We start from the raw sequence: 14,459 nt of genomic DNA, 5'->3' as shown, positions 1-14,459 counted from the left end.
TTGACATGTCAATTCTTCCTGCGGATTCCGCTGCGGTTTGCCACCTATTCCATTGTCCAGGTGGCAAACCGCAGGGGAAAACCACTGGCCAATCCGCAGGTAAAACCTCAAGTCATTTTACCTGCGGTTTTACCTGCGGATCCGCAGATACAAATCCGCGGGTGAATCCGCAGCGTGTGCACACACCCTTACATGTTTTCTGACACATTAAACTTTGTTATGGTCTAGCTGTCAGGAGCTCAGGAAAAGACAGATTGAAGCGTTACAAACTCTCCTGCCATTCAATCTAAATGATCTCACTAGCTAAATGTCATGATCCAGACTGGGTTTTGAGTCCTGTTTTTCCCTTTTTCCCAGTCTGGTCATGTCAAAAGTTCACCTTTACCAGCCTCAGTCTGTGTTCAAGTTGGCTATTTATCGCCGCCGCCTCCTGCAGGTGATGTCAGTTATAGTTTTTGCTTAGGGCTGCTGTAGCTGACTCTGATTGCTCTGATTGGCCCTGCTACATTTGCTATCTGATCCCGTGTCTCTGTTTTACCCTATTCCCGTTTTCACTCAGTGTCTCCCTTTAGTGTGCTGACTCCCTGGTTTTGACTTGGCTTTTATCCTGACCTCCTTCTGTCCTTTGTCTTTTGGCTTATCCGCTTCTGACCGTTACTGATTCCCTGGCTTGTCTCTGACCGTGAGTTTGCTTATTCCTTTGGTACAGCGCTACAGTCTAGGATTTGACCCATCTTGTTTGACTATTCTGCTGCCACCTGTGGTAGCCTCACTGCTGCACTGCAGGCCAGCTCTGTTTAGGTGCAGTCCTGCCTCCTCTCTACTGCCATCTAGTGGAGCCTGCACCTACCTGCACTGCAGCAGCGTGATAATAAAGAAGGTAAATGGTGCAAAAAACTTTATGAAACCCAATTGGAAAAAATAATTTTTAGACCCAAACATACAGTTCAGAAAAAAAATGTCCCCAAAGGAGGACAATCATTAGCTAAAGCAAACAGTAATGTCTAAAAATGTCTATGCTCAAATTGTTCCCCCCTTTGGAATATCATATTTTATTATTTCATAAAAACCAAAGACACTTAGTGTTCCCCAAAACAATCAACATATTGCTTTCAACATTATGACCTAAATGCTCTCACACATTATTTGCTACCACTTATTTCAATTAGCTTCTCAACGGCAAATGGAGAAAAAATATATATAGCACTCCATAATGTGAAGAATTCATACCTGGTCCATTATGTTCTCCCTGGTCTATAATGCATCATAAATTGACCACCAACAAGTTCTGTTCTTTTTATGTTTTAAGAAACGATTTCGATGTATCATAGAACTGTCCGACTGTGATCTAGAGAGTCATAATTAGGCTTATGATCAGTAGTATGGAAGCAATAACATCTGCTAAAATGTACAAACATGCTTTTAGCTGTGTTGAAACAGAAGCCGACGGAAGGAAATTCATCTGGATGCAATAATTTATGTTCATTTTTTATTAGAGAGGATATACAGGATTGGAAAACCGTGGTTGCTTTCTTCCAGACACAAACCTGTCCATGAGTTATGTCTAGTATTGCGCCTATACACACTTTTTGGAAGACAGTATAATTTGTTTTTTGATCCTTTAAATCCCTTTAATTGAATTCTCCCATCTCATAACATAATCACGGATCACTAATGTATGAGAATACAGCGTTAGTTTAGGATTGACAGAGGTTTGAATCAATTCCGTAGCCCCTTTACTCTCAGAGGGGATTCCACTGATTAAAGGGAATCTGTCAGCAGGTTTTTGGTATGGAATCTTAGAGCAGCATGATATTGGGCTGCTTGGTGCAGTTTTGATAGAATCCCTGTTTTCTCTGCTATAGATGTAGCAGTGCTATGAATGCTGAGCTGTGTATAACCCCATCCACAACTCTGATTGGCAGCTTACTGTGTACACTGTTCATTGTCAGCAAGCTGGCAGTCAGTGGTGGGGGCGGGGTTATGCAGATTAGCTGAACTATTGTGTACGGGTCACCTAGTCCTACAGTGATAATCTCCTGCTGATAAAACACTGATTGCATTGAAACTACAGCAAGATGCTGAGCAAGTGACACGTCTATGGAATCAGGCTCTCTGCCCACCTACATTATACTGCTCTCAGATTACATAGCAGCAATCTGCTGCTAAATTCCCTTTAAACTCAGAGGAACATAAAGTCCTGCTAATAAACCATTGCTTTAGGAGATGAGAACAACCCTTTAATCGTCACCTTTGTGTAGTTTACTCTTAAGCACAAACTAATTGTGTTATTCAGTTTAGATGGATGTTAGACTGAGTGAGATGAAGCTAATTGTATTGTCAATTTTCCCTACAACCATCATTCCGTTTTCTACAGGAAAAAAAGAAAATTGGTTTAAAGCCAAGTCAGTTCTCATCTTAGAAGTTCAAATTAATTAACTCTTCTTAAAGATCCATTAAAGTCAAGTAAAACCGTTAAAGGAACATCCGTGTCAGTAGCAGTTTTCTATTCTCTGAGAATCCAGGTCATAAAAGCGTAAATGAGTGGTCTAACTATTTATCCTTACGCCCCAACCACTTTTATAATTTTATAGTTTGCTTTATTACAGTACCCTACTACACTTCTTCCCATTTAGCTAATCCCTATATGTGTTTTTTTTGTACTGAACTCCCTGTGATATTTCAGAGAGGAGTCTCAAATGTGACATCACAGGAGGCCTGGGCTGCACTCACTCCCTGCAGCCTCAAACATGACATCACAGGAGGCCAGGGCTGCACTCACTCCCTGCAGCCTCAAACATGATATCACAGGAGGCCAGGGCTGCACTCACTCCCTGCAGCCTCAAACGTGACATCACAGGAGGCCAGGGCTGCACTCACTCCCTGCGGCATCCATCACCCCTCCTGGAAAACAACAGCATCAGGGGGTCAGCACTGCAGTTACTCAGTGTTTTTTTTTCCGCCGCCTCCCACTCTGAAGAAGTCCTGGATCCAGGGTGGTGGACTATGTGGTAGATGTGAGTGCAGCCCTGGACTCTGCTTATATTTCTGTCATCATAGCTTCTAACTGAAAGAAAATATCACTAGTGGAAGGAGATAAAAGCAATGAGTGTGACCGGTGCCACACCGTAGCTTCGCGCAGCACCCACAAATGAATCGTCAGCAGGAGGCGGTGATAGAAGCCATGAGTGACAATAGCGCAGCCACCTGATGACCATTAGATTGAGGCAGTGTCAGACTGAAGAACATTGGGCTCACCAGAGGATTTGATTCTGAGGGCCCACCTTTCTCCCCCACTAAAGAGCCCCATAGCAACTGCAAGGTTTGCACTATGAACTCTCCTGAAGGAGAAGCCAGGGCCCACCGGAGGATTCTCCAGTTCTCTGGTGGGCCAGTCCAACCCTGGATTGAGGGCAGTGCTGCAAGCTGTGGGATGGCACTGGTGTCACTCGCTGCATCTATCTCCACCCCTGGCAACGTCTTTCACAGAAGCTATGGCAGAGGAGATAGAGGCAGAGTATTGTCACTGCACTCATGTCTCCCACAGTGTCCATCACCCAGGATTCAGGATGTCTTCAGAGAGGGGTGGTGATGCAAGAAACTAGTGCGTAATTGCAGCACTGCCCTCCTGTCCCAGGAAGGGTGATGGATGCTCCAGGGAGTGAGTGCAGCCCCGGCCTCCTGTCATATCACATTTGAGACTCCTCTCAAATAAAACATCACAGGAAGTACGGTAAGAAAACACATTTAGGGAGTAGCTAGATAAGAAGAAGTATAGGGTGTTGTGTTAAAAAGCAAATTACAAAATTGGTTAGGGTGTAAGGATAGATATTTAGAAAAAGCAGTACCACCCCTTTAAGGGTGTCTTTAGAAAGCCGTGTACAATGCTCTGGGTATGGACTGTGAAGATACAATGGACTAGCTGTGTGTCTTCCGACTGGAACTCAACAGCCTCATATATGCCTAAGAAGCTGTCATGTTCAGGTCAGGAGACCTACCGTCAGCCCACACTTGGACCGTGTTTCACTGATGTGTGAAATCATCCTTAGGGTAAATTTCCATGGTGCAGACTTCATTGCAGAAATTTCTGCCAATAATAATCATTTTCATTAATGGGGTGGTTTCAGATTATTAGGGAAGTTGCATCATTTTCTGCAACAAAATCTGCAGCAAATATACAACATGCGAAAATACCCTAAGACAATGTTCAACTTTAGACTACAAATTCTTGCAGATTAGACTGTGGATTACAAAGTAGCGTGAGGGGTGAAATCTACAGACTGATTTGAATACCTGCACCATCCTCTGACTTCCATATGTTTTTTTTCTGCCACAAGTGAAGAGGTTTTTTAAAAAAACTATGTAATTTGTTTTGCGCTGTAAATTGATGAAGATTTGTGCTGTGGAATATTCGATAAATTGTCAATGTGGAAACAAACGCTAAGGTAAATTGGCACACGGTAGCATTTAGGACTTCTACTTTGCAGGATGACCTGTAGTTTCCATTGGCACCAAGTTGGGCTTTATTCAAACTTTCCATTACTTTTTATTCCGTTTGCAAACATATCTGCGAGGCCGAATCTCCTTTTTAATGACTTGTATCTTAATATTACTGCACATTCTTGAAGAACATCCATTTTTATGGAAATGGTTGATCAGTGTTGTGTTTTGTTCCCTTAGAAATACAAAGAATTTGAGAAGGAAGTTTCCATAGAAGAAATAGATGGACTTCATCTGGTCAAGAAACTTGCAAAAGACATGGAAGAGATGTTCCACAAGAAAGCAGAGGCCGTTCGGGTGTGTAATTTCATATTTGCTTCCTATATGATTGAGTCATTGATTTCAATTGGTGGTTTTGTTGGATAAAGCAAGAAGCCTGAGGTTGTTGAGATGTAAGTTGTGGACACTGGTGGTGCTGATGGCCACAAGAAGGTGAAAAACTGCTTCCAGCTTATATAACAGTTAGCTGTTTGAGTCATTAATGAAGTAGGAATCCACTGTAGATTGTAATATTATCCAATGGGATGACATATTGTATGATTTCAAAATGAAGAGACTCCAGCTCCACGAACTGTAAGTCTTTATTCACATAAGCAATTCGGAGGACATACACGGTCAATGATACAACTTCACATGACACGCATCATCGTTTTTCAGGTGGTGTCTCCCACCCTTAATCATGAATCACAGTTCGTAGGGCTGGAGTCTCTTCAGTTTGCATTTTCCACACCTTGACAAGGCTCTTCCAGGCTCCAAACACTCCCAAGATGCAATCACGGTGAGCTGGATTTTGTTTTATATTGTATGATTGTCCTAGATAAAAATAGATGTTTGGATAATATAATTTAATCATTGTGGATCTTGGAAATATTTTTCACTCTAATCAAATTTTTAAAACATTCAATAGAAATGACCATTGTTATCTATTTAAGGGGCCATCCATTTAGTTTCCCAGTGATCGTTTTTCCAGAGGGTGCCCCAAAGATCATCTATAATCTGGAAGCTGGTGATCATCTCACCGGCAGCGTCCGAGCAGGAGAAAGGAAGCATTAAATGATTCCCAATAAAATCAATGCATGGACTTGCCCAACTCTTTAGGGATGATCTTTGTAGTATCTAAAGACTTTTAGGTGAAGATTCTGAAGAAGGAAATCTCTTTTAACCATTCCCGACAGACTGGGCAATTCTCTTGTTTTTTGTGTTTTTCGCTTTTCTCAGCCCTTATTTCAAGATCCATGCCTTTTTAATTTTTCTGTGGGGCTTGCTTTTTGTGGAATGATTTGTAGTTTTGAGCGAACGGCACCATTCATTTTGCCATTCGACGTATTGGAAAACAAGAACAATATTCCGTGATTTAAAATTGCACCAAAAACACAATTTTGCTATTTTTTTTTTAACTTTTCTGTTTATAGGGTTCATTGTGTGGTAAAAATGACTTATTACAGTTACGCTGATACCAAACTCGTATATTTTTGGTGTGCTGACATTTTTATTGATACCACTTAGAGTTAGACACAAAATTTTAATTGCTTTTTATTGTACTTGGGGTAACCAAAAAAATTCAATGTTGGCGTTTTGATTTATTTCTGATTACGATGTTTACCGTTGATGTTAATTACTGGGATAGACTGACATTTTAGGAACATGGCGATACCAAATATGTTTATTATTTTTTCTATATTTTTCATGGGGGGGAAGGGGTATCATTTGAATGTTAACAATTTTTGATATCTTTATTTGACTTGAACCTGTTATTGTCTGGTTGCTTATACTATAATAATACTTCAGTATATAAAGAAAGTCACAGTCTCCTATGAATACCAGTCATAGGAGTACCATCATGGCAGGAATGGGGGTCTTTAGCAGATACCCAGCTACCATGTCAAGAGATTGTCACACCTCAATCAAGTTGTAGAGGGTGTTGTTGAGACACCCTCAATCAAGTTGTAGAGACACAGCCCCTGGACAATATATTGCAAATGCCAGAAATATCAGAAATTGACAGCAGCATTTCAGAAGTTAGCAGCGGACTGAGCTCATCTTCACTAGCTACTGGTAGAAGCAGATGATGGCTGAATAGCCATCATCTGCCGGCAATAATGAAGGTTCAGCATCTGAGCCTGCTTAAAAGAAGGGGATCTGCCGTATGATGTACCAGTACATCATATCTCCATAGGGAATTCACAAGGGTGGTTTGAAATAGGTTTCTAAAACCACACAAAAACAATTTACTACGTCCAGTATTGTTAAGTATCAAAGAGGGTTTGTCAGCTTAATATGTTGCCTTACCTAAGGTTCATACCCCTAGTCACCAAAATAACACACAGAGAAAATATGCTGTTTGACTGACAGGAGCACCAAAAGAATACTCCAGATTCTTGAGCTTGATTCAACAAATCAATTTTGACAGAATTTTGGAGCAAATTGCTTTGAAAAGTCGCAAATGTCAAATTTTTTAAACTTTTGGTGATGTCTCACTTGTTTTTCCCAGCTACACCAAAATAAGGAGCTGGGGATGAACAGGGAATGGCGGGGTGTGACACCACAGCTCATCTTAGTTACGTCGATCTGTCAGGTACTGAAAAAAGTTGTTGAATCTGGGCTGATGGTACAGTGCAAAGTCGGTGTAGAGATGTCAATGTGGTTTTAATCTCAAGGTGTTTCGAAGTTAGCAAACGTATTCCTTAAGAGAACCATCACTACATTTTGATTCTCTTGAGGTACAAATTTGCTAACTTTGAAATATATTGAGATGAAAACCACATTGACATCTCTACACCGCCTTTGGACTGTACCAGCAGTGCAGGATCACCGTTTTTCCACTACCCTATTGCCATGCTGGAGCCTCCAATCTGTTGGTGTTGCACCGGCTGGAATTATTGCCTCCTATATGTTCAACTTCAGTTGTGGGATCACAACTCCACAAGGTGAGCAGTTACCATATCCTTCAATCTTATATCAATTTATTGGACAAGACCCTATTGCACTTGTATAGTCCCCCCAGTCTTTCAAATATTAATGACGAGCTGTGGCATTCTCAACATCAGAAATCTCACTCCAGTCATGGACTGGAGTAACATTTCTGGCATGGTGGTTGATGGCGCACACCACTCGTCAGACACTCCTAATTCACTAAAAGCTATGCGCCACTCATCAGTCACTCGTCAGACGCTCCTGATTCACTAAGAGGCACATACCACTCGTCAGACTCTCCTGATTCAGTAAGAGATGAGCACCACTGGACAGACACTCCTGATTCCCTAAGAGATACACACCATCCATCAGACTCTCCTAATTCACTAAGAGACGCGTGCCATTCGTCAGACGCTCCTGATTCCCTAAGAGGTACACGCCTCCCATTAGACTCCCCTGATTCACTAAGAGATGAGCGCCATTCGTCGGATGCTCATCACGCCACCCATCATAGTCTCCTGATTCACCAAGAGACGTGTGCCACTCGTCAGACGCTCCTGAATCCCTAAGAGGTACACGCCACCCATTAGACTCCCCTGATTCACTAAGAGATGAGCGCCACTCGTCAGACGCTCCTGATTCCCTAAGAGGTACACGCCACCCATCATACTCTCCTGATTCCCCAAGAGACAAGCGCCACTTGTCAGGCGTTCCTGATTCCCTAAGAGGTACACACCACCCATAAGACGCTACTAATTCACTAAGAGACGAGCACCACTCATCAGATGCTCCTGATTCAATTAGAGGTGCACTCCACCCATCAGTCGCTTCTAATTCACTAAGAGGCGTGCGCCACTTTTCAGACTCTCCCGATTCACTAAGGTGTATGCCTCTTATTGATTCAAGAGCATCTGACTCCTACATGCCCCCTGATCAAAACCGGTGAAACAATTGCTGGTCTTGGTGAACCAGAGCGTTAGTTTTGAGTCATAAGCCTTCCCCCCACTCCATCATGCTTCTCTTGATGGTGGTTGACAGACCATTTGTAAATCACTGCTCTACCGATTGGGAGATAGTGATGATCTAATAAGTAGGTGCGTGAAGACTGAAGTAAAATACAATATATGTCTCCCAGACTGAGAACTATTTCGGGTTGCATTTTCCTTTAATTTTTCCAAGTTACAATTGATGGTAAAAAAGCTTATGAGAATTGTGCAGAACTGCAGTACCTAGCAACAGTAATACATAAAACATAATATAATAGGGAGGGACATGTTATTCACTGAAAGTCTTGTCTGGCTGCCCTCAGATCATCGGCAATGAGCTGTGTTTAGCACTAGTCTGTCTTTTACAAACAGTTGTTTATTGGCCTTTTATGCCACCCACCGTATACATCTCTCAGCGCACAATTAAGTTATCACCGGGAGATTTGTATTCAAGGTGTCAGATATTGGAAAATTGAAAGCTTTGCTTCTTCTTTCAGCTTTTACAATATCCCTGAAAATAAACATTAGTGTCAAGGAATCGACAAATTTACATAAAAGCCATACATCTGTGCAAATCTTTTCATCTGTCTTCTTAGTGTATGTTTCTTTTTTATCACTCCTAAATGTCTGATGATAAACTGAGCATAAAAGCCCTGTAACTCGTTTCTCCCTCCTTCTTGTCTGAATGACAGCAAAACAAAATTCATGCAAATATTAACTCACTTTCCTGAGATTTTAAAGCGAGGTCTACAGAATTGTGATGGGATGTTATATAGGCACACTACTTGATGGTATTTACCTTTAAAAGCAATGATCGCTTTTGCACTGACTAATTTTTTAATTTTTCATTTGCTTCCTAAATGCAAAACTAGCAAAATTGCCCATAGGGTTTATTAAAGAGAGTCTGTCACTGCCAAAAATCTAACAAAACTACTCATTCAGGTATATAGGAAAGTGAGCCCCATTATAAATCATACCTGTACTATACATTTCAGAGGTTTAGTTGCCATAAAAAAAATATTATTTTTGTATACAAATGAGGGGCCTTGTTGCACCCTTGTCACTTTTGCACTATTAGACCCCGAGGATAACGTTAAAAAATTAGCAATGCTTTATTAATAATGATATTAAAAAAAATTAAACACAATAAAATCCCCAAAACAAGGAAAAACAAATACTCAAAGCGCCAAAAACTAGGGGAGACGTTAAGATATGTGTTAAATATCCGGCAGCGCAAACAACAAGAATAAATATTTCTGGCAACCAAATCAACAACATGTAACTTCACAATAGATCAAAATGTCCTATCAAGACAATAAAGTATAATGAAAATAACACAGCACTTTGTGAGAAAAGTAGATCGCACGGTGAAGGTAGCAGTCACACACAGAGCTTAGCATCTCTCCTCACCCCGACGCGCGTTTTGCATCCAGCTTCTCCTGGGGGCGTGTCCGGGCTTGGTAAATATGGGGTTTGTATAGTACATAGGCACCAATGAAAGTACCAGTTATGGGGCAGTATCGCCGCAACAAATGGAGCGATTGGTCCACTGGACTACATACGGCACATGAAACTCTTCCCCGATCACCAATGTATAAGTCACTTCTGGACATGCGCCCAGTGGAACACATGCTGGAATGCAAGCAGTCCTGTATATGGACGCATCCGGAAGTGTAAAGTTACTCTCTGGATCTCTTCATTTGGCAATCTGGGTTATAGAAATCCGAATTTTTTATGTAGTTTGTTATGAAGTGCTAAATTTTTTTCTTGTTACTGGACATTTCTATAAGTGACTATTAGACCCCATAGATTTGCATACTGAGCAATTGACAAAACGCAAGCAAGAGCTGCTGGAACACAATCACTGGCTTTGCGCGGACACTGCAGTCGCACTCACACTCACATGGTGTCATTGTCGGCTCTGATCACCGGCTCCTGTCTGCAGCACAGTACCAAGTGGCAGCTGCAGACAGGAGCCAGTGGTAAGATCCAGCACTGATACTATGCAAGTGCGACTGCATTGTCCATGCAGAGTCATTGATCGAGTTCGGGTAGGACTTATTTGAGTGTTGTCAATCATGAAAAATCTGCTGCAAATATTGGATTGTTGGCAGAAAAAAAGCGCTTCATAAAATACTACGTGTTTTTGGCATATTTTTAAATGTACATTTTTCCCATTCATATGGGTGAAAAAATGCTGCAAAAACAGTGAAAGAAAGGACATGCTGCAGATTTGAAAATGCTTCATATCTGCAAGGAAAAAATAGGCAACACGTGCATGACATTTGCCAGTATAGTAAAACTATATTTGTTTGTTTTTTTTTCAACAAAAAGGCACAGAAAAAAATGCTTAAAAAATGCTATGTAAATATGCCTTAAGTGGTATAGTTAGCATTTTGGAGATGACAGCTTCCCTTTAAATATTTCCTACCATTTTGTTGCTATAAAGTCTCTAAAAGGCCTTTGTATGGCAGGCTGCCTGCTGGATGCTGTTGACTGTTTTTGCTCTCTTTCTATAAAAATTGCCTGCCTGTTCTAACCAGTGCAGGCTCAGATTGGTCACTGACCGCTCCTGCCAGCGATTCAGCTGCTCCACATCAACAGAGCAGCACTTTATCTTCAGGGCTGTTCAGTCAATGGGACATGACTGCTGACATGCTAATTGACAGCCGGCTTCCCGCAGTTCGGCAGTGGGGAGTCGGATTTCAATCAGGATGACGTCAGCAGTCATGCCTATCAACCGGGCAGAGCAGAAGAGAAGCCACTTTTATGTAAACATGACATCAGTGGAAGCCACTGAATTGCCGATAGGAGCGGTCTGTGACTGCTGTGTGCCGGCAGAGTTCAGAGCTGGCCATACCAGATAGGTAGTGAGTAACTACCTGCCAGTCCCTTTGTAAAAATGTAATTTAGTCCTGGATAACCTCTTTAATTCTCTTACAAGAAATATCAGCAGAAATTGTGAGGAGATTGTACAGTACACAGAAGATCAGTGTGCGCAGAGGGAAAAAGCATCCAAGTTTTCAAGGAGGTCCTATAAAAGAAACTATCCTGAATGAGATTGGACAAAGGGAGGAAAGAAGACAGCCTGTAAGCAAAGATAATGAATCATGCAGAGTGTGAATCACTGTAAAAAGAGGAGAACACCAATGGCAGACTCTGCATTTGTATGGGAAGGTTGAGAGAAAACTGTTTGACCGTTAGCTATCTATGATGTATGGCTTTCTCGAAGAAGAAAATTCTCCAGATTCAAAGAATTAGGCTGTAGATTTATCCAGTGTTAGAGAACTCTCCCTACATAGTATTTGCAGCATAGAAAGGTGATCATATGGCTGAAGACTAAGCCGCCGGACGTCTAAATCTACCATAAAATAACCCCATCTACTTTGTGAGAAACCTTCAAATGGAGAAAAATCTACTCTCCATAAGTAATTCACTTTGTGTTAATGGCAATAATAGAAAATCTTAATTAATACTTGATGACAGCTCCATTTACACTTAAGAACATAGAACATCCCGCAAAATACGGCTTTGTAAGAAGTTCATATCTGATGGACATAACTGGACCGGAGGATTATAAAGCAGCTGCATAGTATCAAACAAGTTTCATAGTTCTTTCTGTTTGGCTTTGATCACTTATCATTTGCATACCAAGCAGATGACATTCCCGAAAAATTGGCAGCTGACATTCTTTTCATGTCTAATGCCCAAAGAAATTAATTGTTCCTTAACAATATTACTATCTTTACAAAGCTTACGGGAACGTGAGCGCGTGACTGCATGAAACATCAGAAAACACATCCTTGTGCTCTAAGGCTCCGGTCACACTTTGCTCATGCCCTTCATTGAAGATATTCGGAATGGCGAGACGATCTTACACAGGATAACTTTGTATGAGATAGCGTAGTCAAAGATGCTATTTAAAGGGAATCTGTCACCTATTTTTTCGCCTATCAGCTGCCAGCACCGCCATCAGGGGCTTATCTACAGCATTCTGTAATGCTGTAGATAAGCCCCCAATGTAACCTGAAAGAGAAGAAAAATGAGTTAGATTATACGTACACAGGGGCGGTCCGGGTCCGGTTTTGGTCCGATGGGTGTCGCGGTCCGGTCCGGCGCCTCCCATCTTCTAACGGTGACGTCCTCTTCTTTGCTTCCCATAGTGACTCCTGCGCAGGCGCACTGCTCTGCCCTCAACAGGGCAAAGCATTGCGCCTGCGCAGGAGCCATGAAGGGAAGCAAAAAAGAGGACGTCACTGTTAGAAGATGGGAGGCGCCGGACCGCGACACCCATCGGACCAAAACCGGACCCGGACCGCCCCAGGGTGAGTATAATCTAACTCATTTTTCTTCTCTTTCAGGTTACATTGGAGGCTTATCTACAGCATTACAGAATGCTGTAGATAAGCCCCTGATGGCGGCGCTGGCAGCTGATAGGCGAAAAAATAGTTGACAGATTCCCTTTAATACTGCAAAAAAATACATTGCATACCTGCCTGATACATGACAAAAAGAAACTTTCTTGGAGAATCTATGGATACGTTAGACTGTTTTTCTCTCATCTAAGAAAAGCGGCCCGATTATGCTAATCAGAGTGCGATCAGAGTGTGAGACGACTTTTCCAGAACTGGAGAAAAAAAAAATTCTCCACCTTCTCTGTACTATAAGTTCATGAAAATTGGACCACACTTAGGTGTTATCCGAGTGGTGTCCAATTTTTCCAAAGACTCATAGAGTTGCATACGCGGGTGCCATCTAATTCTCTGAGGCAAATCATGCATGCAGCGATTTATTCTTTGGCCCGACTCAGACCAAGGAAAAAATAGGACATGTGCAGAGTCCCATAGAATTACATTGGCCAGAGTGCAATCCATCAAAATGACAGATAGCACCAATCCATTTTTTACGGTCGCGTGCACGAGCCCTAATAGCAAGGATAAAAGTTGGTCATGATGTTTGGTAGGCCACAATGTGATGTGTCCAGATCCAAACACTACACTAATTGCTCATTATAGTATAGAAGACACCATTTTGGCTACTAAGGGCTAAGGTTTATTTTATGGAAGGTACTGTGTAAGGGGGATGTATCAGATATAGAAAACCAGGCTGATTTCCTTAAAAAACAGAGCCAGCTTTGTCCATGGACTTTGTGATATATTTTTGCATAGCCTCATTCAAATCAATATGATTGAGCCATAATAACACACATAGGCCATGTACAGGGTAGGCCATTTATATGGATACACCTGGGTGGGCCATTGGATATGGATAAACCAAAATTAAATGGGAATGGTTGGTCATATCAACTTCCTGTTTGTGGCATATTAGTATATGGGGGGGAACTTTTCAAGATGGGTGGTGACCATGGCGGCCATTTTGAAGTCGGCCATTTTAGATTGTGTTACACCCGGTCCCCGTCCTGGCGCTGCGTCCAGGTCTGCTGCTGTTACACCTGGCCCCCGTCCTGGTGCTGAGTTCAGGCCTGCCACTGCTCTCCATTCTAGGCACTCACCTCAAGCCTCACATAGGCAGCAGCCGGCCCCCTCTAGATCTCATGCTGCTGCTCAGTGTTCTGTCCTCCCTCCTGCCTCCTCCTCCTGGCGCCCTGTGAGGAGATCTGTAGCTAAGACTATTAGGGCACGCAGGCCGGCTCTCTTGCCTTCTTAAAGGGGCGGCGCGCATTATTTAAAAAATACAATTAACCAATGGCAGCTCACTGGCTGCTATTTCTGGCCTTTCCTCCATAGGGAGAGCGCCGGAGCAATGAGTATCTATCATTGCTACATCCGGTTCTCATGCTTACCTGTCTGCGCTGCATCTGCAGTCTCTGTGCATTGTCTAATGCTCTCTGTTTCCACAGCATATCAGTATCCTGTGTTACCTGGTTATATCAGCAACCATCTGGGCCTAAGCCATCCCTTTCCGCCTACAGCCATCCGAGTCCAAGGACTGTGTGAAGGTCACTGGAACCGACTCCTTAGCAACTAACCGGATCCAGGACCCAGTGCATTACGGACTCTGCTGTAACTTTTGTTATCCTTTTTGGTCCCGCTGGGACAG

At 42.3% G+C, this 14,459-nt stretch overlaps 1 protein-coding gene across 1 annotated transcript in view; it reads left to right on the top strand.

Annotated features, from left to right (window-relative positions):
- Positions 1-4,685: 4,685 nt before the first annotated feature.
- The window catches only part of CACNA2D3 (calcium voltage-gated channel auxiliary subunit alpha2delta 3), a 1,008,555-nt gene continuing 998,781 nt past the window's right edge, over positions 4,686-14,459 (top strand). The window contains exon 1 of the mRNA XM_073574154.1: positions 4,686-4,797. Coding sequence (XP_073430255.1) covers positions 4,759-4,797 — 39 coding nt within the window. The 5' untranslated portion in view covers positions 4,686-4,758. The remainder of the gene's footprint in view (positions 4,798-14,459) is intronic.

The sequence above is a fragment of the Dendrobates tinctorius genome, unplaced genomic scaffold, assembly GCF_039654945.1.
Source record: "Dendrobates tinctorius isolate UK_male_01 unplaced genomic scaffold, ASM3965494v1 ptg000038l, whole genome shotgun sequence".
NCBI classification, from domain to species: domain Eukaryota; kingdom Metazoa; phylum Chordata; class Amphibia; order Anura; family Dendrobatidae; genus Dendrobates; species Dendrobates tinctorius.
This window is presented reverse-complemented; position numbering and strand designations above follow the sequence as displayed.